Source organism: Capra hircus, chromosome 5, assembly GCF_001704415.2.
Source record: "Capra hircus breed San Clemente chromosome 5, ASM170441v1, whole genome shotgun sequence".
NCBI lineage: Eukaryota > Metazoa > Chordata > Mammalia > Artiodactyla > Bovidae > Capra > Capra hircus.
The window spans coordinates 77,036,473-77,062,393 of NC_030812.1; the positions used below are offsets into that span (position 1 = coordinate 77,036,473).

The 25,921-nt window shown below is 38.9% G+C and overlaps 1 protein-coding gene across 2 annotated transcripts in view; it reads left to right on the top strand.

The window, feature by feature from the left end:
* Window positions 1–25,921, top strand: part of DENND5B (DENN domain containing 5B) — a 218,973-nt gene that overhangs the window by 118,714 nt on the left and 74,338 nt on the right. For both annotated transcript variants that reach the window (XM_018048342.1, XM_018048343.1), the window contains 2 exons: window positions 19,193–19,380; window positions 24,673–25,209. In XM_018048342.1, the coding sequence (XP_017903831.1) occupies window positions 19,193–19,380; window positions 24,673–25,209 (725 nt within the window). The remainder of the gene's footprint in view (window positions 1–19,192; window positions 19,381–24,672; window positions 25,210–25,921) is intronic.

Genomic DNA, 25,921 nt, shown 5'->3' on the forward strand with positions numbered 1-25,921 from the left:
TTTCTATCTTTGTCACCTTTTTTTTCTGTCTTATAGTCCTAACTAGGCTTTTCAGTACTGTGCAGAATGGAATTGATAGTAGCAGACATCCCTGTCTTTTTCCTGATGTTAAAAAGAATCCTTTTAATGCTTCACTCTTAACATTTGGTATGGTGTTTCTGGTAAATATCTTGTACCAGACTAAAGACTTTTCATTTATCCCTAGAATGTTCAAAGTTTTTAAAAACCATGAATGCATGTTGTGTATTATTGAATATTCTTTCTGCATCAAGTAAGGTGATCTTGTTTTTCTCACTTTAATCATTTAGTAAGATGAAAAATGTACATTCCGCCCTTGTATTCCTGTGACAAACCTGCCTTGGTCATGGTTTTCACTTATGGCTTGCTGATATTTTGATTAGAAGTTTTGCATCTATGTATTTGATTGATTTGGCTTATTTTTATTTCTTGTACTATCTTACCTGGTTTTTGGTATTAAGATTATTCTAGCTCCAGAACGCTTGCCTGGAAAATCCCATAGACAGAGGAGCCTGGTAGGCGTGGTTCATGGTGTTGTGAAGAGTTGGACACGAGTGAGCGACTTCCCTTTCACTTTTCACTTTCATGCATTGGAGGAGGAAATGGTAACCCACTCCAGTGTTCTTGCCTGGAAAATCCCAGGGATGGGGGAGCCTGGTGGGCTGCCGTCTATGGAGTCACACAGAGTTGGACACGACTGAAGTGACTTAGCAGCAGCAGCAGCTTCATAGAATGAGTTGAAAAGTATTCCATTTTGCTCTGGAAGATAAAATGGAGAAGAATTCATTTAAGATTGTCATTGTTTGATCCATGACTATTTGAGGGAACCTGTCAGTCTATTTGGTCTTGTTGGAAAGATGTTAAGTACCAGAGCAGTATCTTTAATGGTTTATTTAGGTTTTTCTATATCAGTAACCTCAGATATGCAGATGACACCACCCTCTTGGCAGAAAGCAAAGAACTAAAGAGCTTCTTGATGAAAATGAAAGAAGAGAGTGAAAAAGCTGGCTTAAAACTCAACATTCAGAAAACTAAGATCTTGGCATCTGGTCCCATCACTTCATGGCAAATAGATGGGGAAACAGTGGAAACAATGAGAGACTTTATTTTCTTGGGCTCCAAAATTACTGCGGATGGTGACTGTAGCCATGAAATTAAAAGACGCTTGCTCCTTGGAAGAAAAGGTATGACCAACCTAGACAGCATATTAAAAAGCAGAGACATTACCAACAAAGATCCATCTAGTCAAAGCTATGGTTTTTCCAGTAGTCGTGTAGGATGTGAGAGTTGGACTATAAAGAAAGCTGAGCACCAAAGAATTGACGCTTTAGAACTGTGGTGTTGGAGAAGACTCTTGAGAGTCCCTTGGACAGCCAGGAAATCCAACCAGTCAATCCTAAAGGAAATCAGTATTCCCTTTGAATATTTCCTTTGAATTCAGGGAATCAGTATTCCCTGACTATTCACTGGAAGGACTGATACTGAAGCTGAAACTCCAATACTTTGGCCACCTGATGCAAAGAACTGACTCAGATGGTTGGATGGCATCACTGACTCAGTGGACATGAGTTTGAGTAAACTCTGGGAGTTGGTAATGGACAGGGAGGCCTGGCGTGCTGCAGTTCATGAAGTTGCAAAGAGTTGGACACGACTGACTGAACTGAATTGAAGTGATTTCTCCTCTCCCATCTCCCTCCCACTCCTCCTCTGTCATCATTATCATCATCATCGTCACTATCATCAACTGCGGACAAAAGTCAAATATTTTTGTTATACCACAGACCATTCCCTGGCCTTTGACTGTGATCCCTTATAGCACAAGGATCCTAACAGTTAAGACAATGTTGGCATATTACTGGTCCCATTGTTATTACTGTTTAGTTCAGTCTGTCATCCTGTTGTATGAAAATGTCTCCCAGGGCATTGCCCTGGGAAGCACAGAGGTATCTGTATAGTAGTTGAGTGTGATCACACGCTTGCAAAGGCATATAAGTCAGCCCTTTATGCTTTTGTCTGTCTTGCCCTTTTAGACAGCAGATGTTTCACCTGCCTGTTCTAACTCTCAGTTAAGCCATTATTGTGAGGGTGATAAACAGCATCGTATGTCCGTTTGATGTGGTATCTCTTTACCCACTGTTGGACTCTGTGTGCTGTGAAGCATGTTGTGTCCCATGCTCTGAAAATGTGTAACTTGTCAGCCCACATTGGTAGAGTATCTTCTGTTCCACTCCTCTACTAGTATTTTAAGCATTTGCATCTAGTTCAGACTGCAAAGCCCAGTCTGAAGCATCTATTCCTGGTAGGACCCATTTACAGCCCTCCTACCAGGGCTGCTGGCATTAATCCAGTGTAATCTACTTGCTGGCTATGTGTAGCAGGGCCTTCCCCTCTGGGGAATCTTCCCCACAGCCATCTGCAGCCTCTGTCTCTCTTGTTAGCAGACAAAATAGTTGTTGTTGGCAATTTTTGCCTCGGAGGTTATAAGAAGATTATGTATAGATTCGGCCCATCTCTGCATTGCTGAAGTCTCTAGGTGGGCATTTCAAGGGAGTGTGCCAAAAGGTCCACTTCGGGGTCACAGTTACCTCCCAAACCTGAAAGCGGGTTTTTCTGATGAGCGTTAGCATGTCCTATTTAATGTGGTCCATGGATTCCCAGAGGGATTTCCATATGGCTGCAGCTTACACAGACATCCTTTTAGTAGTCCAGTTTCCCACTGTGCATGAGTCAGTAAAAGCCTAAGCATATGTACTTTTGGGTTTCCCAGGTGGCTCAGCAGTAAAGAATCTGCCTGCAATGCAGGAGGCACAGGAGCTTCAGGTTTGATCCTTGGGTCAGGAGATCCCCTGGAGGAGGGCATAGCAACCCACTCCAGTATTCTTGCCTGGAGAATCCATGGACAGAGAAGCCTGGTGGGCTATAGTCCATGGGGCCACAGAGAGTTGAACACAACTGAAGCGACTTAGCACACACACACGCATGGACTTTTACCATTGTTTAGTTCGTCCATCACTGCTAAGAAAACAGCATGCAAGTCAGTCCACTGAGCCCATTTGTGTTTACCTGCTTCAATCAAAGTAATGGCCATTCACCTTGAATCTGTCACCCATAACCAAGAAGCTCTGTGTTGGTCAGTTGAGAAATACTTATGCTGTCCAAGTGACAATATAATCTGGTACCTCCTCACTCAGTTCCAGAGTCAGTTCTCTGGGAAAAAAAGCTCTTGGTTGTATCTCCTTGTATTTTCCTCCTAACAAGATTCTATATAAACTCTTATGGGCATTGTCTTACTCATTAGAGTGTTTTTCTGATCACCCAAGACACCGTGATTATATAGGGTTTCAGTATCATCTTGTCTTTCAGTTTATAGGGGCAATTTAGACTAACGTGCAGTAGCAGGCTAGTGATTGCCTCTCAAGTGGAAGTTCTCCAGTCCAGAATCCCAGTTGTTTTTTGTCACTGGGAGTCAATCACAGGCTTTTGCCCTAAGTGCCAGTCTGTGTTCTCTGTAGAGCTGCTGTACAGAGTTTGTCTCCAGACTCCAGCTTCTTGTCTGCAACACTGTACGGGCTTAGGCAGTCTTGTTCTCATTTAGCATGATGTCCAATTAATATTGTTTGGAGGGCAGTTGACATGCCATCTGTTTTATGTTGGGGGAAGACATAGTATGTTTAGTGTAGTATCTATCTTTAGTATAGTATCTATAGATAGTATCTGTCCTGTTTAGACATAGTATCTATTCCTATAAACCATTGAAGTAAGCCTGTGGACAACTCTACACACGGGCTTCACCAGATGGTCAGTACTGAAATCAGATTGATTATATTCTTTGTAGCTGAAGATGGAGATGCTCTACACAGTGAACAAAAACAAGATCTGGAGCTGACTGTGGCTCACATCACCAGCTCCTTATTGCAAACTTCAGGCTCAAATTGAAGAAAGTAGTGAAAACCAGTAGGCCATTCAGTGAATGTGAAAGTGTGAGTTGTTCAGTCATGTCCAACTCTTTGTGACCTCATGGGCAGAAGACCCCATGGACTGTAGCCTGCCAGGCTCTCCTGTTCATGGGATTCTCCAAGCAAGAATACTGGAGTGGGTTGCCGTTCGCTTTTTTAGGGAATCTTCCAATCTGGGAATCAAACCTAGATTTGCTGCATTGCAGGCAGATTCTTCACCATCTGAGATAGCAGGGAAACCCCCAAAACATATGGGATAAAAAAAAAAAGAATACTGGAGTGGGTTGCCATTCCATTCTCCAGGGGGTCTTCCCAACCCAGGGATCAAACCTGGATCTCCTGCATTGTAGGCAGATTGTTTACTGTCTGATCCACCAGGAAAGCCTAGGCCGTTCAGATATGACCTAAGTCAAATCCCTTATCATTATACAGTGGAGTTTGAGTAGATTCAAGGAATTAGACCTGGTAAACAGAGTGCCTGAAGAACTGTGGACAGAGCTTCATAACATTGTGTAAGAGGTAGTGATCGAAACCATCCCCAAGAAAAAGAAATGCAAAAAGTCAAAGTGGTTGTTGAGGAGGCCTTACAAATAGCTGAGAAAAGAAGAGAAACAGAAGGCAAATAGAAAGGGAAATACATACCCAACTGAATGCAGAATTCCAGAGACTAGCAAAGAAAGATAAGAGAGCCTTCTTAAGTGAACAATGCAGAGAAATAAAGGAAAACAATACAATGGGAAAAAATAGAGATATTTTCAAGAAAATTAGAGATACCAAGGGAACATTTCATGGAAAGATGGGCACAAAAAAAAGGGTAGAAATGGCAAGGACCTAACAGAAGAAGAAGATATTAAGAAGAGGTAGCAAGAATACACAGAAGAACTGTACAAAAAATGTCTTAATGACCCAGATAACCACAGTGGTGCAGTCACTCACATAGAGCCAGACATCCTGGAGTGTGAAGTCAAGTGGGCCTTGGAAAGTATCACTATGAGCAAAGCTAGTGAAGGGGATGGAATTCCAGTTGAGCTGTTTCAAATCCTAAAGGATGATGCCTTTAAAGTGTTGCACTCAATATGCCAGCAAATTTGGAAAACTCAGCAGTGGCCACAGCACTGGAAAAGGTCAGTTTTCATTCCAATACCAAAGAAAAGCAATGCCAAAGAATGTTCAAATTACTGTATAGCTGCACTCATTTCATATACTACCAAGATTATGCTCAAAATCCTTCAAGCTTTGTTTCAGCAGTCCATGAATGGAAAACTTCCAGATGTACAAGCTGGATTTAGAAAAGGCAGAGGAACCAGAGATCAAATTGCTGACAACTGCTGGATCATAGAAAAGGCAAGAGAATTCATGAAAAACATCTACTTCTGCTTCATTAACTATGCTAAAGCCTTTCACTGTGTGGATCACAATAAACTATGGAAAATTCTTCTAGAGATGGAAATACCACCTTACTGCCTCCTGAGAAATGTGTATGCTGATTAAGAAGCAGTAGTTAGAACCAGACATGGAACAACAGACTGGTTCAAAATTGGGAAAGGAGTACATCGAGGCCACCCTGCTTATTTAATTTCTATGCAGAGTACATCATGCTAAATTCTGGGCTAGATGACTCACAAGCTGGAATCAAGATTGATGGGAAAAATATCAACAACCTTAGATACGCAGATGATACCACTCTAATGGCAGAAAGTGAAGAGGAACTAACGAGCCTCTTGATGAAGGTGAAAAAGGAGAGTGAAAAAGCTGGCTTCAAACTCAGCATTCAGAAAGCAAAGATCATAGTATCTAGTCCCATCACTTTATGACAAATAAGATGGATGAAAAGTGGAAACAGTGACAGACTTTATTTCCTTGGGCTCCAAAATCACTGTGGGTGGTGACTGCAGCCGTGAAATTCAAAGACTCTTGCTCCTTGGAAGAAAAGCTATGACCAACCTAGACAGCATATAAAATGGAGAAACATCACTTTGCCAACAAAGGTCCATATAGTTTTTCCAGTAGTCATGTATAGATGAGAGAGGTGGACCATAAAGAAAGCTGAGCACAGAAGAATTGATGCTTTTGGATTCTGCTGCTGGAGAAGACTCTTGAGAGTCCCTTGGACTGCAAGCAGATCAAACCAGTTAATCTTAAGGAAATCAACCCTGAAAATTCCTTGGAAGGACCAGTGCTAAAGCTGAAGCTCCAATACTTTGGCCACCTGATATGAAGAGCTGACTCACTGGAAAAGGCCCTGGTTCTGGAAAAGATTGACGGCAAGCGGAGAAGATGGCAGCAGAGAATGAGATGGTTGAATGGCATCACTGACTCAATGGACATGAGTTTGAACTAACTCTGGGAGACAGTGAAGGACAGGGAAGCCTGGCGTGTTGCATTCCATGGGGTGTCAGAGAGTTGAACGCAGCTTACAGACAACAACAACAACAAAGCCTGTTGAAAGATTCCAGTTTTCACCCAGACTTTAACCTTAATCCAGTCAACCTTAACTTTTTTCATATTCTCTCAATCTAATTGTAGCCTGTGTTAAGACTTCACCAGAGGGTTTTGGTATCATAGCGCATGCGGTCCCATCCAAGTAAAGGAGTCCCAGAAACTTCTCTTCCCTGATCATTTTAGCCAGCAGGGGGTTTGAGCCAAGAGACTTTGGTCCTTCTTGTCAGTCTTCATCTCAGATAATCTGCCTGTTACCCTGTACGGTTTCTCATTATAATCTTTGCTTTCCCTGTGTCTTAAATTTGTCCAGACTGGGGTAGATAGACTCAACTAGTTTAACGCCATTTTATACAGGGGTACTAGCAGGGTCCCTGGAGAAGGCAATGGCTCCCCACTCCAGTACTCTTGCCTAGAAAATCCCATGGACGGAGGAGCCTGGTGGGCTGCAGTCCTTGGGGTCGCTAGGAGTCGGACACAACTGAGCGGCTTCACTTTGACTTTTCACTTTCCTGCACTGGAGAAGGAAATGGCAACCCACTCCAGTATTCTTGCCTGGAGAATCCCAGGGACGGGGGAGCCTGATGGGCTGCCGTCTGTGGGGTCGCACAGAGTCGGACACGACTGAAGCGACTTAGCAGCAGCAGGAGGATCCCTTTGATCCAGCCAGTCTCAAATAGTACTGTGTTAAATTCTTTGTTTCAGGGACTTCTCTGGTGGTCCAGTGGTTAGGGATCTACTTTGCAATGCAGGGGACATGATTTTGATCCCTGATGGAAGAGCTCAGATCCCACATGGGTTTAGTAAGCCTGAGTGCTGCAACAAAGACCTAAGGCAGCCAAATAAATAAATAAAAATATACACTTTTTTAAAAGACCTTTGTTTCAACCCCATCAATGCCCATTTTATTCATCCCATTTCTTAATAACCATCCACAGATTTCCATCCTTCGGGGATGAGTCCTGTGACGCCTTTCTTTCTTTTTCCTCTTTTCCACTCCTCTGCTGCTGCTGCTAAGTCGCTTCAGTCAGGTCCGACTCTGTGCGACCCCATAGACAGCAGCCCACCAGGCTCCCCTGCCCCTGGGATTCTCCAGGCAAGAACACTGGAGTGGATTGCCATTTCCTTCTCCAGTGCAAGATAGTGAAAAGTGAAAGCTTAGCCGCTCATGGGGTGAATTCATCTGGGTTATTCTACTTCACATTTTTAGAGGGAATCAGGCAGTCCCTGTTCTTTGTGCAAACATAGTAGCTTTTATCCAGTTCACTAGGCTGGCTGTTCTCTCAGGAATAACCCACTGTGATGTCTGTGTCATGGATAGCCATCTGTGATTGTCCCATAGTTAGCTGTGGTCCTGCATCAACCCTTCCACTCTACAGCATTTAAAAATGAATATACTGCTCCTAAATTTCTTTCTTAGTCTAGTAAAGCTTCTTCAGGAAGCTGGTGGTGCCAGTCTACAAAGGAAATGATAGTTCCTTCACAGTAAGCCCCTGTTCTCAGTAGTTTCTTGGTTTTGCCCTTCCCAACCCCCACAGTGAACCTTGGTGACCTTTGTCCCCAGATAATTGTTCCCTTTGAGGGAAGCTTTGAAGCTAGATTGCCCAGCAACAAAATCTGACCTTGCAGTCTCTTTTAATTTTGTTTAAGCTGTTATAGCTCAATCAATCAAGGAATTGCACGTGTCACTTTTTTTCTTACTGGTTTCTTTATGCATCCATTGAAACAACTCCCCAGGAGTTAGATCCATCAATAAATTCCATTAATAACTTTTACCTTCAGTGATTTATCTCAGCACAACTTTTGCTCTGTACCGTGATTAACCATGTGGCCTCCCGTGGGTCAACAGTTCCTCATACCCTGCCCTGCTCCTCATTGTTTCTCCAGTTCCTCATACCCTGCCCTGCTCCTCATCCTTTCTCTCCCCAGATCACGTTTCTACAAACCTAAGTCATTCTGTTAGCTCCCACATTTTCTGACACTGAATGAGAGTTTTTTTTCTTTCCTGACATCTGTCAGACATGATACTGGCAATTCAGTTCACTTTGACACTAGCCACATGAATTTAACATCAGGTTTAAAGTTTTGATCCTGCAGAACTGCCCTCATTTCAGACACCAGCCACAAATAGGGTGATCAGGTTACCCACATTTCTGTCCAGCCAACTGTGAATTCAGGATTCACTAGAGCAGCTCATAAAACTCAGGGAAGCACTTTACTTACTGTCACCATTTATCACAAAGACTACAACTCCGAAACAGCCAAATGGAGATGTATAGGAGAACGTATGCGAGGAGGAACGCATAGCTTCCATGCCTGGAGGGTGGGCCTCCCCCCACCCCCACCTCAGTGTGTTCACCAACCTAGAAGCTCCTCTATTCCTTCTTGAATCAATTTTTGTTCATTTCTTATTTATCTAGGAAAAATTCTCTTGCCGTTCAGCTTATTGACATAAAGTCTTAATTATATTTCCTTATCATCTTAATCTCTGCTGTCTGTAGTTTTGTTCCCCCTTTTCATCCCTCATGCTGTTTATTTGTGCCTGCTCTCTTTTTTCTCTTGATTATTTTCCCGTAAAGTGTGTCAGTTTTACTACTCTTTATAAAGAACTTTTACCTTTGTCTGTATTTTCTGTTGTATCTTTATTTTCTACTTTATTAATTTATGGTTTTGTTTTTTATTTGCATTGGGCTCACCCCACCCCCAAATATTAGCATCTAGAGTGTTTGAGTGCTGTGATTGTTGTACCCTACAAGTCTTCAGTTCAGTCACTCAATCATGTCTGACTCCTTGCAACCCCATGGACTGCAGCACCCCAGGCCTCCCTGTCCATCACCAGCTCCCAAAGTTTACTCAAACTCATGTCCATTGAGTCAGTGATGCCATCCAACCATCTCATCCTCTTGTCATCCCCTTCTCCTCCCACCTTCAATCTTTCCCAGCATCAGGGTCTTTTCAAATGAGTCAGTTCTTCACATCAGGTGGTCAAAGTATTGGAGTTTCAGCTTCAGCATCAGTCCTTCCATTGAATATTCAGGACTGATTTCCTTTAGGATGGACTGATTGGATCTTCTTTGCAGTCCAAGGGACTCTCAAGAGTCTTCTCCAGCACCACAGTTCAAAAACATCAATTCTTCAGTGCTCAGCTTTCTTTATAGTCCAACTCTCACATCCATACATGACTACTGGAAAAACCATAACTTTGACTAGACAGACCTTTGTTGACAAAGTAATATCTCTGCTTTATAATATGCTGTCTAACTTGGTCATAGCTTTTCTTCCAAGGAGCAAGCATCTTTTAATATCATGGCTGCAGTCACCATCTGCAGTTATTTTGGAGCCCAAAGAAATAAAGTCTGTCACTGTTTCCATGTTTCCCCATCTATTTGCCATGAAGTCTTAGTATCTGGTATTTTCATTATTCAATATTCTAATGATTTTAAATTTTTCATTTATTTTAACCATTTGCCTTTCTCCTTTTTTTTCTTTTTTGCCTTCTTTTGAAATAATTGAAAGATTTTTCTCATTTGTTTTTTTAATTTAATTATTATAGATGTGATACGCTCTGTTTCCCTTTATTAATGGTAAGCTTTGAGGTTTTAACATGAACACTCAGTATTATGTTAATAAGAATCTTTAAAATACAGATACTTTAAAAATGCTTTGACTTCAGTCACCCCCATCATGGCTTACTTATTATAGTTGTTCAAAATTTTAATAATCCCTCAAGTTAGATATATTTATTTACTTGATTTTGCTTGAACTTACTCATAATTGCCATTTGTTGAAAATTCACATTCCATCTTATATCTTAAATATTTCTTCTGGGATTAGTCTCCTTATTCCTGAAGTTTATCCTTACAAGTTCCTTAAGTGAGGTGGCGTTCTCTATTAGATTTTGTTCATCTAACAGTGTTTTAAATTTGTCCTTGTTTTTGAAAGATGGTTTCATTAGATATTAAATTCTGTACTGAAAGGTTTGTTTTCCTCTCCCTGTTAGCACATTATATTCCAGTATCTTCTTGAAACCATTCCATTCTCATTTAAATGAGAAGTCATTTATTATAGTCACTCTCATTGTCATTCCTTGGCCAGAAATCTTTTTTCATTCTGGCTCTATATATGATTTTCTGTTTGTCCTTGGTGTCCCATATTTTTACTGTGATTTATCTAGATGAGGATTTCTTTATTTGTGCTAGTGTGATTCATTGTGTTTCCTGAAATCTAGGATTAATATTTCTCACCAGTTTTGGAAAATTCTCAGTTTTCTTTCTGAATTTTACTTCCATCTGTCTTTTTTCTTTTTTTATCCTCTTGAAAATTTAATTAAATGTGTTACTCTGTCTTGCTCAGTCTTCCATATCTTTCGACCTCTTTTTCTGTCTGTCTGTCTCTTTGCTGTATTCTGATTGATTTATCTCTCACCTTATTCTCCTTTTGCCCATGTTTAATCAATCCTTAGTTAACCCTTCCTTTGACATTTTAATTTCAGTGATCCTATAAATAGTCTTACTCCTAATTTTTCTCTTAATTTCCTTAAATACATTAAACATACACATCTTACATTCTTTTTCACATAAATTCAGTATTTCATGAATTGAGGATTGAGGATTTATTCCTCCAGGGAGGGTTTGTATTTTCTTTCACCAAGTACCTGAATTCACTGGCAGCACAGATTAGTTTACTTTAAGTTATAGTTTTCACTGTGAGTCTTTCTTTGGGCCTTACAAATAGCATGAGAGCCCTAAACACCTTTGAAAACTAGCCAGTAGATAGGAATTTTCAGGAAGGCTTTTTTCCACCTTCCTCCCTGGGCCAGGGCCAGGGCCAGAGCAGACAACTTTCGTTGGCAACACAGACTTTTTGTTGTAGTCATTTTGGTTTTATTTTTTCCTTTCTTGGTCTCCTTTCCCTGAGTTTTTTGCCCTTTTTAGATCTGACTTTTTTGCAAGAGGATCTACCATTTTAATTCTAGCCCTTCTTGAACTTTGTCCCTCAGCATGCACAAAAATAATACTGAAGCTTTGGCCACCTTAGTTCAGTAAACACCTCAAAGACAGCCAGACATTTCATCTTTACCACACTGAAATCTCACTCCCATTTTGTTCCCGGCCTCCAATGACTTCCTTTATATTTTTTTGCAAATTCATATGGTCACGTACTGGGTGTTAAATAGTTACTTTATTTAACATTTTTAGGTTAGTTTTGGAGCCCTAGTCTATAACATTGTCATAAATACAAATGTTTAAAACAGATCATTGAACTAAAAATGAACAGATTGTGACAGTTATTATAGAATATAACAAATGTTAGGTATAATATAACTGTTAGTAATATAAAAAGGGAAATAATGCAGATCTTTTTTCTCTTTTACCAGCAATTACCAATTATGTTTAACCTACATTAAATAATTTAAGTACCCAGTATGTGTGTAAATATTTTGTTTTTGTTGTAACCATTGTTGAAGCAATAAGAGATACTACTTTGCACAGATCCTCATGAGTGTTAGAAAATTATATTTTTATGAATATAGATATTTATAGGAAGTTATATTTAAAATTATGAATTAAACAAGACCTTTAATATAGAAAACAATTTTCAATGAATATATATTTCATTACCTATTTTGCAAGCCTATTTGTCTTTGAAACCTATATATACTTTCTTAAAAACTCATCTCATATCAAATAAAAAATCATTTTCAAGTCAGATTCAAATTATTTATTCTTATAGATCCAGTTTGGAGGGGATTCCACTTCCCACAGATTATTTCCATATAGATTAGATTCAGTAAGTTTTTTAAATTGTAGTAAAAAAAAAGATGTATGAATTTACCATCGTAACTACTGCTTAGTGAAAAATTCAGTATATTCACATTGCACTAAGTATATTCAGATTGTTTTGCAACCAATCTCCAGAGGTTTTTCATCTTGCAAAACTGAAGCTCTATACCCATTCAGCAGTAACTCCCTGTTTCCTAGTCCTCTTAGTCCCTTCCTGACAACCACCATTCTTCATTTGTTACTATGAACTGACTACATTAAGTACCTCATCTAAGTGGAATTATACAATATTTGTCTTTCTATGACTCGCTTATTTCACTTAGCCTGTCGTTAACGTTCATCCACATTGTAGCATATGCCAGGATTTCCTTCCTTCTTAAGGCTGAATAACATTCCATTGTATAAAATTTTTTAAAAAGAAAAGCAAAAAAGCATTCCATTATATGTATATACCACATTTTGTTTATCCACTTACCCATTTTGTTTCCACCTTGGCTGCTGTGAATAATGGTACTATAAACATAGACATTTGACTATATCTTCTTCAGCACTCTGCCTTCAGTTCTTTGGGTTCATTTCAATTCAGTCACTCAGTCGTGTCTGACTCTGACTCTTTGCGACCCCATGAATCGCAGCACGCCAGGCCTCCCTGTCCATCACCAACTCCCAGAGTTCACCCAAACTCAAGTGCATCGAGTCGGTGATGCCATCTAGTCATCTCATCCTCTGTCCTCCCCTTCTCCTCCTGCCCCCAATCCCTCCCAGCATCAGGGTCTTTTCCAGTCAACTCTTCGCATGAGATGGCCAAAGTATTGGAGTTTCAGCCTCAGCACCAGTCCTTCCAATGAACACCCAGGAATGATCTCCTTTAGGGTGGACTGGTTGGATCTCCTTGTAGTCCAAGGGACTCTCAAGAGTCTTCTCCAACACCACAGCTCAAAAGTATCAATTCTTTGGCACTCAGCTTTCTTCACAGTTCAATTCTCACATCCATACATGACCACTGGAAAAACCATAGCCTTGACTAGATGGACCTTTGTTGGCAAAGTAATATCTCTGCTTTTGAATATGCTATCTAGGTTGGTCATAACTTTCCTTCCAAGGAGTAAGCGTCTTTTAATTTCATGGCTCCAATCACTATCTGCAGTGATTTTGGAGACCAAAAAAATAAAGTCTGACACTGTTTCCACTGTTTCCCCATCTATTTCCCAGAAGTGATGGGACCAGATGCCATGATCTTCGTTTTCTGAATGTTGGGCTTTAAGCTAACTTTTCCACTCTCCTCTTTTACTTTCATCAAGAGGCTTTTTAGTTCCTCTTCACTTTCTGCCTTAAGGGTGGTGTCATCTGCATATCTGAGGTTATTGATATTTCTTCTGGCAGTCTTGATTCCAGCTTGTGTTTCTTCCAGTCCAGCGTTTCTCATGATGTACTCTGCATATAAGTTAATTAAGCAAGGTGACAATACACAGCCTTGATGTACTCCTTTTCCTATTTGGAACCAATCTGTTGTTCCATTTCCAGTTCTAACTGGTTCTTTGGGAATATGTACCCAAAGTACCCAAATTCCCAAAGGGGAATTTTAGCAAGTTTTTAGTACCTACCTGCTTCCTACTGCTGCCAAACACATTTTGGTTTTCCATGGTAATAATACAGATAGGCTCTTAATAGCTTTAGTATATTTTATTATATAAGTGGCCATAAATCTAACCCTTTTGTAGTTACTTAGAATATTGCAAATAGTTTACTGTATAAATAACATTTTATACACTTTAAGCATCCATGTACATATATTTTTGTTTATTTATATGATAAATTAACTAGAATTTCTGGGTCAGATGATCTGTTTTATTTTTAAGCTTTTGAAAAATATTGCTGAGTACAAAGGTCTAGCAATTTATGCTGCCTTTATAAGACAATATATGAGAATACTCTTTCCTCCACATTTTTGCTGGGATTTTCTTTTTTAATCTTTGTCAATCTGATAAGCAAAATATAGCTCACTCTTCAGCCATCATTGAGGCTAATTTTTTAAATGCTCATTTGAATTTGTAATCTGCCTTTTAAGATACCTTTGTGAACTAGTCAGGTCCAAGCCCTCAAAGCCAGTCTGGCTCAATCAGTAGCCAGTCACTGCCCTGGGTTAGTACATGTGTAATCTTCCAGCTTTCATCAGGATGTTCACCAAAGGTATGCTGGACACGACTGTCTTCACAACTCCATTGTCAGTGCTTCGTAATATGTAAACCCCAGTAAGTGCGGCCTTTCCATGGGCTGTTGCACCATCAGCCAGCACTAGACCTGTCCTGTGTCACTCAGCCATCTCCTGAGGCTGTAGCCTGGGTCCTGTGCTCCCAATCTCAGTTCCAGCCTCAGGCTGCTTGACTGTCCCCATAGGGCTGACCTTATTCTTCACAGTGATGCTGGTAGACAGGGGCCAAGTCCCAGGGATGAGATAGCAGAGGCCAGGCCATCTCAGGGTCTGTGCTTTTGCCACTGCTAGGCAAATTTTTGACAGTGTGTTTTGTTGTAAAACATGGAATCAAGATTGCCAGGAGAAATATCAGTAACCTCAGATATGCAGATGACACCACCTTTATGGCAGAAAGTGAAGAGGAACTAAAAAGCCTCTTGATGACAGTGAAAGTGGAGAGTGAAAAAGTTGACTTAAAGCTCAACATTCAGAAAACGAAGATCATGGCATCCAGTCCCATCACTTCATGGGAAATAGATTCGGAAACAGTGGAAACAGTGTCAGACTTTATTTTGGGGGGCTCCAAAATCACTGCAGTTGGTGATTGGAGCCATGAAATTAAAAGACTTACTCCTTGGAAGAAAAGTTATGACCAACCTAGATAGCATATTCAAAAGCAGAGACATTACTTTGCCGACTAAGGTCCGTCTAGTCAAGGCTATGGTTTTTCCTGTGGTCTTGCATGGATGTGAGAGTTGGACTTTGAAGAAAGCTGACCACAGAAGAATTTATGCTTTTGAGCTGTGGTGTTGGAGAAGACTCTTGGGAGTCCCTTGGACTGCAAGGAGATCCAACCTGTCCATTCTGAAGGAGATCAGCCCTGGGATTTCTTTGGAAGGAATGATGCTAAAGCTGAAACTCTAGTACTTTGGCCACCTCATGCTAAGAGTTGACTCATTGGAAAAGAGTCTGATGCTGGGAGGGATTGGGGGCAGGAGGAGAAGGGGATGACAGAGGATGAGATGGCTGGATGGCATCACTGACTCAATGGATGTGAGTCTGAGTGAACTCCGGGAGTTGGTGATGGACCGGGAGGCCTGGCGTGCTGCGATTCACGGGGTCGCAAAGAGTCAGACACAACTGAGCGACTGAGCTAAACTGAACTGATGGTCAGCATAATGTCCGGTAGTTTTATTTCATTTTACGTGCCTTAGATGTTCACACAATAATTTATCAGTGTACATTTGTTGATCATTCACTATGTAGTAGGCCATGTACCAAGTGCTGGAAACTCTGAGATTAAAAATATAGTCATTGGTGCTCTAACAATGTTTAGCCGGGAAGAGAGGAGAGACACATAAATAGATAATTATAATAGAATTTTGATAGTTTTACTGGGAGGAATAATTACTGTGATGAAAATAGAGGTGGGATACTGTGGAAGCATGTGAAAGGGACTGTAGTGCCAATAAAAAGTATTTAGGGAATGCTTTACAAAGGAACCACTGCCTAAAGAAAAAGTGGAACTTAGCCAGGTACTGCAAGGGAAAGAGACATCCTGGGCAGAGGGAAAGGATTATAGAGGCGCAGGGACCTGTCATGTTCAGAACTGAATTGCTAACATATGATTTGGCTACATATGTGGTGGTAAGAAATGAGGCAAGAAAGGACCAAATTATGAAGCTGAGACATATCTTAAATATGGAAACTTACTACACATTCATCATGTTGAGTATCAAAGAAAAAATAATTTTCCTAAGTTATTTAATTTTTTAAAAAAATGTTTAGAGAAAACTAACTTTTATTTCTTGATTCAGTTAAAAAGAATTGCCTTGTTTCTGCTAAGTAACTGCATTATTAAAAAGCATGTGGCATTTATACTATCCTTAAGAAAGCAGAACTAGAAAGAAGAATAGACATGAAACACACGTAACAAGTGGGTAGAATTGTGGCGAAGGAAAAATAAACTACGTATATCAGTCTTTCATGTCTGCTAGAAAGGTGGGAAATATATAATTTGTTTTCACTTCCCCATGTGAAAGTTTCCCATAATTAAAGCAAGAAAATAGCCTAATATGGCCAGTTGCCATTCCTTAAAGAAGTTATTTTTCCTTTGAGATTAAACATTTTCCCATTAACAGTAAATTAAAGTAGCCAAGCTGCTAGGGATTTGATTTGAGTGCTTAAAACCCTCTGCCTTTCAGCATTGGTCCAATCAGGAAACAGGTTAAACCACACAGTAATTTAAATAGAGGAATGTGATATGAAGAATTATTAAGCTATAATAGGAAAGTAACCATAAAGACATGAAGAACACTCTAAAGGGTATCCTCGGAAGGACCAACTTGGAAGGAGGCCTACTTCCCAAGGCTAAGGTTCATGCTTCATTGAAGAAGGTGTGGTTACAGCTTATTGGATGGTGGAGGCCAATGGGTTGCCTGGAACTGATCCTCAGTCAGACAAGCAGAAAACAAACCTCCCAGGTCCAAGTGAGCAGTCGCTGTGAGCTATGAGTATGCCCTATCCTTATTAGGAGGGCCTAATCACTGAGACTGCCCACTCTAGGTGTGTGGCCAGGAAAGTGGACCGTCAGACGTCCTCACAGATCCACACCACTGATCAGCCATGCAGTAGGAACAAAAGCACACAAAACACTGCACCTTATCCACTGTCCTCCAAAGCCACTGAGAGAAGCCCTTCCTCCGCAGTGTCTCTCTAGTTATCTCTAGTGGCAAAGCTTCACGGTGTGCTCACTGTAAAAGAGGACATGCTAACTGGCCAGTCCATTTTCATAGACCACCTGCGGAGTGAATTTGGAGCTCAGTAAATAGATCAGTAGATAACTGGCACACAATCTGACTGCTTAAAACCCCAAACATTTCACCTGTGTCTGGCTTATACTTGAGAAAAAAATTAAAAAAACCCTGAAACCCAGGAACTGATGTAGCTCTCAGAGCTCAGCCTCCCTGTTACCACAGAGTGATGGGATGCTCACAGCTGAACCATGCAGTTCTGTTGAGCATAAGCAGCCCCATGGGACCATCTGCTACAAGCAAGGTCACTGTGCAACCCACGAAATACGAAGCACCCTCTTCCTTCAAGCTGCCTGGTATATATTTTTTAGAAGTGCTCCTCTAAGCAGGTTTTCACCTAACACTTAATAATGAATCAGATAAGGAAATTTTTAAATACTTATAGGCTGTGGGTAGATGATAATTTGTGACCAAAATCCTGTTATAGACTATTAAAAGTAGTCATTTACAGATTATAAAACAACACAAGAAAAATTTTAATGGAAAACATCTTGCTTGTGTGTGGTTGGGTGTTCTTTGAGTTTGATATGAACCAAGTAACATCGGCTCATTTCCCTTAACTTTTTAAAAAAAGTCTCCCCCAAAGCCTACTCCCTCAGATTTTACTGTATTTGTGCACAGTGAATTCTGTGAGAGAATTATTACAATTCTACAATATCCATTCTGAAGACCAAACATTTTTTGGTAACACGTTTATTAGTAAAATTAGATCTGAACCAGCATGACCCTATTTAGATTCTTTGGGTATACTCGGACACTCATATAGTTTGGTGCAGAAACATTAACTGATTATAGGGTGCTGCCCTAGGTAGTTCACGTATGTGTTGTATGTACAATATTACCTTTGTAAATTAAGTTATGACATGTCTGCCTCCAAAGGTTTAAATAGGGATTATAGACATATATCTGTACCACTGGTGGCTCCTGCCAATTGCTGGAAATGTGGGTTCTATCCCTGGGTTGTGAAGATCCCCTGGAGAAGGAAATGGCAACCCACTCCAGTATTCTTGCCTGGGAAATCCCATGGATAGATCAGCCTGATGGGCTACAGTCCATGGGGTTGCAGAAGTATCCAACAAGACTTAGCACCTAAACAACAAACAGTAGACATATGTATGTATAGCATCCATGGCAGAGTGGTTTTAGAGGGCACTTCATTTGTAACTATGTGAGTTAATGAATATTAGCTGAACTTATTGTGGTAATATATTTTCCTGTTTATGCATATATCAAATTATAATGTTATATACCTAATACTAATATAATATTTATGTTAATTATATTTCAGTAAAACTGTGAGGATGAAAGAGGCACTTTAATATTGTGGACAGTTTTTAGTTTTGATAAATTAGCTCATGTAAATAAAACAATAAGAAAAGCAACCTTTAATTTTCCAGTAACTTTCCATTTTGTCTCTGAATTTCAGTTGGAGGTTAACATAGGAAGTGTGACTGTAAATATCTTGTATCCTTGAAATGAAGGCTAAAATAAATATAATCAGGACAACTATAGGTTATAGCCATGATCATTTATACAAGAAAAAAAGAGTCTCTGAATTGAGGATTACATAGATAATACATGTATATGAAAAGGGATCAATAGCTGTATTCTTACACATTTTCAATGGGGGAAATGCCAAGAACAATTTTATTAGTTCTTGTTTGCTTTGCATTTTAAAGTAATGTCAGTTCACATACCAGTGTTTTCATAAACAAAAAGTTTGATGATGTTTCCCACCTACTCATACCCCCCTGAAAATCATTCAAGTGAAACCTTTCAGCTCTTTAAATTATGATGGGATAGAACTGACTTCTGTTCTGTGTGGTTATGAAGAAGCATTTTAGCTCAAGAATGTAGCACAAGAATTTTAGCACTTTAGGATTTTAGCACAAGAATTTTTCTGGAAATTGATGTTTTTAAGCTTAATGCAGTGATTATGTTTTGACATGGAATCTTCCCCTCCGTTTCTGTTATTGTTGTTCTATGCAGATTATCAACGCCTGATGACTGTGGCTGAAGGCATCACCACACTTCTGTTCCCATTTCAGTGGCAGCATGTTTATGTGCCCATCCTCCCTGCTTCTCTGCTACATTTTCTTGATGCTCCTGTCCCTTATCTGATGGGCCTTCAGTCGAAAGAAGGAACTGACCGTTCTAAGCTAGAACTTCCTCAAGAGGTAAAACTTTAAATGAATGATGCAGCATTTGTTCTTTGTTAATTTAGGTCAGGGCCACTTTTGTTAGATAACATTGTCTTTGTCCAAACTGCATCTCTGGCTATTCTGAATCTTCCAAGTAGGTCTAGGGCAGACACTTGGCATTCAGATCCTGACTTCTAATGGTTATTATGTGACATAGTCAATAATGAAACATGGTTCAAAACAGAACACTGGCAGATTTTCACAGCTGAAAATTTGTGAAGATGGAGTGATAGTAGTATTATCTAGTTGCTTTATTATTCTAATAGTATTTTATTTTTTTACTCATGTTTTAAATTTTGTTTTTAAGTGGTACAGCGCAGTTTTAAAATCCTTCAAAATTATTGTATTAATTGAAGTGAATTTGATTTTTAACCTCTGTCAAATGAAAAGTAAAATCTTTCTGCAAACTAAGGATCATGGAAATATTAAATACTTAGTCTTTGTTTTCAGACATAAGACCAGTTATCAACTTTTTCTGAATGTCAGCTTAGGTAGCTGCGTGAGATAAAAATTCTAACCCTTAGCTTTTAGGCCACCTTAAGATTACTGTACTTTCTGTGTGTTATATTTCCCAGTGTTGTTTCAAAAGAAAATAAACAGGAATTATTGAAAGCATTTTGAATCTAATTTTTAGCTGTTTTAGTAGTACTCAATTGAAATGTAAAGACTTTGAATTGAAATATTGATGAGAGAGCCATGGCCTATTAAAAAACATAAAATGGTTAATTACATTATATTATTAGCAATTTAATTAGCACCTTTCTCAGTAAAATTTTTCATGCTGTGCTTCACTTTATTTGCTATTATTTCCCATAGAGATTCTCATTTTAATACGTGAATTTAAAATAACACACTAAGCCACAGATGTTATACCCAGAAATGATTCCTGTAATCATCCATTTCTTGCTTTATTCTAATGAGTGTTTTCTTACCAAAATGAACATTTTTGTTCAGGGGAAAGTAGCCAATTCAGGTCATGTAGAATACACATGCAAACTCTCTTGTTCCTTTTGAGCTTGTGCATGCTCTCTGCTTCTTTCTCGGATACCTCTTTTTTCTTATAACTGAACTCTCATTTTCTCTTTTATTAAATTAATGTAAGTGTTTTGTTGGTCCAAAGAAGTAAGCCCTTTAAATTTTCAAGGAAAAAGAAATAGACTAGCCAAAAACAGTTTGACTTAAAGATTTAAACTGTGATGTGTTTTAGTTTCTTGTTGAGTATCTGGTCTATTTACATGTTAATTAAATTATATTTGTTTAGACACAAATATTACGTTTCCATTTTTGCATGAGTAATAATTGTTGAGAAATTTTTATTTATTTACTTTTAGAGAATTTTAATGCCAGCTTGAAGTATTTGTTATTAGGAAATCTTTCTGTTCTATGTGTCTGTGTGTATCCTCTGTGTGTATGTGTCTATATGTATCCTCTGACTCTAAAACTGAACATACTTAAATACTCTGAAAGCTCTTATAGTAATACCTGTGATTTTCTAAATCATTTACTAAATCAGTACTTTAATAAGTATACATACTTATCTATTCATAGAGTAGAATAATACGAAATAACCTGAATCAGCTGTGAAAATAGTAGTGCTTCTGTATAGAAAGTATACATGTGTGCATTACTGACTTAGAAGAAAAGGCTAATGGCATATCACTTTGCTCTGCTGTTTTACAATGAGATGAAATAATCCACACACATAATTTGGAAGAGGAAATGGTTATAAAAATAATCATTTTTAAAAGTGGCTAGTAATATTCCCCTTTCCCTAAAAACTGCAAAATAAAATAATAGCTAAAAATAGTGAGAGGGTCTCTTAGAATAGTTGTGAAAATAAGTTTACGAAATGATTATTTTATTTTATTTTTTTTATTTTTATTTTTTTCAAAATGATTATTTTAAGAAGATATGACTTTAGTTGTTAGCTAACTAATGTAACTACATAGGCTTATAATTACGCACTCACTAGCCCCATGATTCCAAAATGATAGGCACAGGTAACTGTTTCTTACATTGTTTTTGGTGGGGTATGGGAAAGTGATGGTGCAAGGATGTAACACTGAGAATTAGTTGTATAGACTGGTACCTCACGTTCTAACATCTTTACAATGAATGGTAGACAAAAAGCAAGAGAAAAGCTGAAATAGCATTGCTTTTGCTATTTTCTATTTTGTTAATATCTTGCTTTTGCTACTTTCTTATTGTCATATCTTGCCCTAAAATTCTATGAAACTGTTAAATTTTCTTCTCTGACATACACTTATGCCAGCTTCAGCCATTGAGAAAGCCGAACTCTTACCAAACATGGAGAGAGCTGCCCTGGCCTCACGTTTTTGGATACTTTATTCTGTCGCCTTCATTTTTAAGGTTCCATAAAATGACCATCTCCTTGAGCCTTATTCATTCATTCAGCAAACAGTTGTCTCATACGCTACTAGTGTGTGATATCCTGGGAGACATCTAGAGGAAAAAAGTCACCTTTAAGAGGTGTTCTGTTTTCCAGAATAAGACATTTACAAATATCAATAGCAGAGGCTAAAAAAAATAAGAGGAATGAAAGATCGAAGAATGTATACAAAGGAAATCAGAATGCCTTTAGGATTGGAACAGGCTTCCTGGGAAAAGAGATCATTAAGCTTCAATCCTTTGTCTCCTTACTTTTGAGGGAATGTGTGTTGTTTTTAATTGGTAGTAATTACAAATCATGCAGGCTTCTGGCAGGTTGATTAGCAAAGTTATAGAAGTATTTAGTCCTAAAACAACATTGGATTGAGATGTTGAGTATATTTTTCATTCTTGAGTTTAAAATTTTTTTCTTAGATTTAATGGTATTAAAAATGAGAAACTGACTTACAAGAATACCCTATTGTATGCAGTTCTTTTCTGTTGTAGAAAAAGGGCTCTTTGGTTTGTCTTCAATAAATTTTTATAACACAAGTTTACACTCCCTATCTCTTCCTTGCAATAAAACCCCAATTTGGACCCTTGCAAGCCTGCATAGGAGAGTGAGAGAGAATCGCAGGAATATGGAGAGAAGCCAATAACTGCAGTGCAGGAACACCCACCTTGCCGTACATTTTGGCTCAGTAGTGATTATGTGTGGAGAAGGAAATGGCAACCCACTCCAGTGTTCTTGCCTGGAGAATCCCAGGGACGGGGGAGCCTGGTCGGCTGCCGTCTATGGGGTTGCACAGAGTCAGACACGACTGAAGCAACTTAGCAGCAGCAGCAGCAGTGATTACGTGAGCATGACAAACTTTAAAATTTCCCCAAACGTATCATTTTTCTCTTTTAATGGGGGAAGGAGAGGGATAGAAAAGGATAACAGGAAGGCATTAATGATGGAGACAGTACAAAATCTAAGTGGTGAGAGGTTGCAGGTTAACATTTAGATTAGCAAGTTAGTGAATTTTTTTCTTCCATTTTTAAAGATATTGAATCATCCATTTGAATTATGGTGACCTAGTTTCTCCCTTTAAGCCTTACAATACATCCTACTTTCTAGAGACTGTAGAAACATATATAAAGATGTGGATTTAAATAAAGCTGTAAGTAGCACTACTGTCTTCGGTAAGATATGACTTCAGCTCTTACTTTATTTTGAGAAAATTGTTAACATTGGAAATGAAGCATAATGGAAAAGAAAAGAATCCCTTAAGCCACCAGGCTGTTTGAAGATGCATATTTGGAACAGGTGTCAGGAAATCATGTCCGTTCTTGGGCCTCAGGTTCTTCATCTACAGAATTAAAAGGTTGGATTCAAAGGTTGTCTTAGGCTTAAATAGTCACTGTTGATTCTCTGGTTTTGGATAGCAGAAAATCTTGAGCTTTTATTGATCTTAATGTGGAACTCTGCTATACTCTTGCTTATCAATATCTAACAAGAAGAACAGAGATCAAAAGAGAATAACAGAGACCCAGGTGTTTGCTCTCCTTTTTTCATCTTGTTGGTGGTGGTTTAGTAGCTAAGTTGTGTCCGACTCTTGTGACCCCATGGACTATAGCCTGCCAGGCTTCTCTGTCCATGGAATTCTCCAGGCAAGAATACTGGAGTGGATTGCCATTTCCTTCTCCAGAGGATCTTCCCAACTCAGGGATTGAACCTGGGTCTCCTGCATTGCAGGCAGATTCTTTACAGACTTAGCTACGAAGGATGTTAGCATTCAAGATCAGAGGACAGTGTGAATTCTGTCTTTGTTGACCTTGGGGGCATTGTTGGGGGCCAGGTAGAGGGAAGTATGAGCTGAGACTTCCTGTTCTGTTTACTGACTTCACCTTATGCATACTAATACAGTCAGGATCAGTTTTATGTGATGGGCTACCTTGCCCTCCTCCTCCGCCCCAGTTTAGGAGCCCAGTTTTCCTTTACTCTGACAACCTTGTTCTGACTAAGAGGGTGTGAACAATAAAGGTAAAATGCTGTTTTTGCATATATTGTCATCAGGTACCTGAGGGATAATCCAAATTTTATGCAAGTACTTAGCCCCTTGAATTTTCTTTATCTACTTGAAAAATATTTAAAAGTCTTTTAATTCAAAATCTTGAGTGTAAGCAAACTCAAAAAAAAAAAAAGCCATTTTCTCTTATTTCAACCTCTTCTTTTGCTTGACTCAAAAATACTCAAGTCAAGTCTGAATTACTCAAGGGTCACTTACCTTTTCTCGAGGCACTAACCCCACCCCTCTCTGTCTCCTGCTGTTTGTCCTGGCTTCTGAAATGGTCTTGCCATATATGAGGTTGAAGCTAATTTTGGATAAAGTGAAAATTTGTGGATTTTCTGTGAACTGTAATGCTCTTTGCCAATTTCTTTCCATTTTGGAATATTATAGCTGCTAAGTTTTAGCAATTATTAATTCTAAATTATAAATGGTGTTAGAGCAGTGGGATGGCATAGAAAGTTCAAGCTCAGTGAGCATTTTACCCTGTGCCTCCTATTTGTAAGGTGCTATGAATCTCTGCACTTTTACCTGTTTAAGGAATACTTACTGGATGCCATATATTGCAGTCACATCCTCATCAGTTATAATAGACTGATGAGACCTGGAGGAAATGATTTATATATATGTTAAAGATATATATTCTTACATAGGGGAAAATGCTGACAACAGAGATTTATTTTTAAAGAACAAAAAATTCTTAACTCTGAGAAGGTTAACATAAAAGGCTGTGGAAACCTGTAGTTTTGTTAATAATAGCTGGCAAGAATATTTTAGAACGTAATATTCCTTTACTTTAAAACCTTTGTATTTCTTTTTTCTCTTTCAGGCTAACTTGTGTTTTGTAGATATTGACAACCATTTTATTGAGTTGCCTGAAGAATTTCCACAGTTCCCCAATAAAGTGGATTTTATCCAGGAACTCTCTGAAGTTCTTCTTCAGTTTGGGATCCCTCCTGAGGGCAGTCTACATTGCAGTGAGAGTGCCACCAAGCTCAAGAATCTGGTTCTGAAAGACTTGGTCAATGACAAGAAGAATGGCAACGTCTCTGCAAATAGCATCAGCATGTATGAGTTACTGAAGGGCAATGAAACCATAGCTCGTCTCCAGGCTCTGGCCAAGCGGACTGGTGTGACTGTGGAAAAAATGGACCTCTCTGCCTCTCTGAGTGAAAAAGAAAAAGACTTAAAACTGCAGTGTGAAGAGGCAGAACTAAGGGACTACCAGCTCAATGTTCAACTCCGAGAGATCTTTGCCAACCGCTTTACACAGATGTTTGCAGATTATGAAGCGTTTGTGATTCAGACTGCCCAGGACCTGGAATCATGGCTGACCAACCGGGAACAGATGCAAAACTTTGATAAAGTAAAAAGACCAGAGTTTCCCTTTTTATGGTTCTTAATAGTCTATATGTTATTGATTTTGCTAACTTTTTAAAAATAGATATTCCCCCCACCCATCCCCTTAAGAACTTTTCTTAACCACTATTTTATAATAGATAAAACAATTTCACAGGAAAGTAAATGAACTAGCTCATTAAGCTGCTCACTGAATCATGTATTAAATTGGCTTTAACCTCATTTTTGAATTTTCTATACTTTGAAGATACTTGAAATAGAAACTCTTAAATTTCATTCATTTTTCAAATCTGTTAACACTACCTCACCTTGTAAGAGTTTTATTTACTCATATTTTAGGATCAAATCTAGTTAAATGAAGCCTATTCCTTTCTAATAAAGCCTTAGATTTTTGTCTTCATCCCACGGTGAAGTCACAACTTGCCCATATAAAGGTAACAAACAGTTTACTTTCAGAAGGTAAATTTTTATCTCAGCATCAAAAGAGAAAAAAATGAGGTTTTATGAGAAAAATGAGGTTTTATAACTGTTAGACTGTGTTCCGAAGTATCAGAAAAGGAAGACAGAAAGTGATACTAGCTTTTAATTGTCCTGCTGAAGTTGAGGCTTCTTTCTAAGGTCTACTATGTTCTTCTGCCAGTTTTTCTGGACACATTCACCAGATTCCTTTCCCCACCACCACCACCGCCACCACCACCCCTGCCCAAGACGAGAGCACT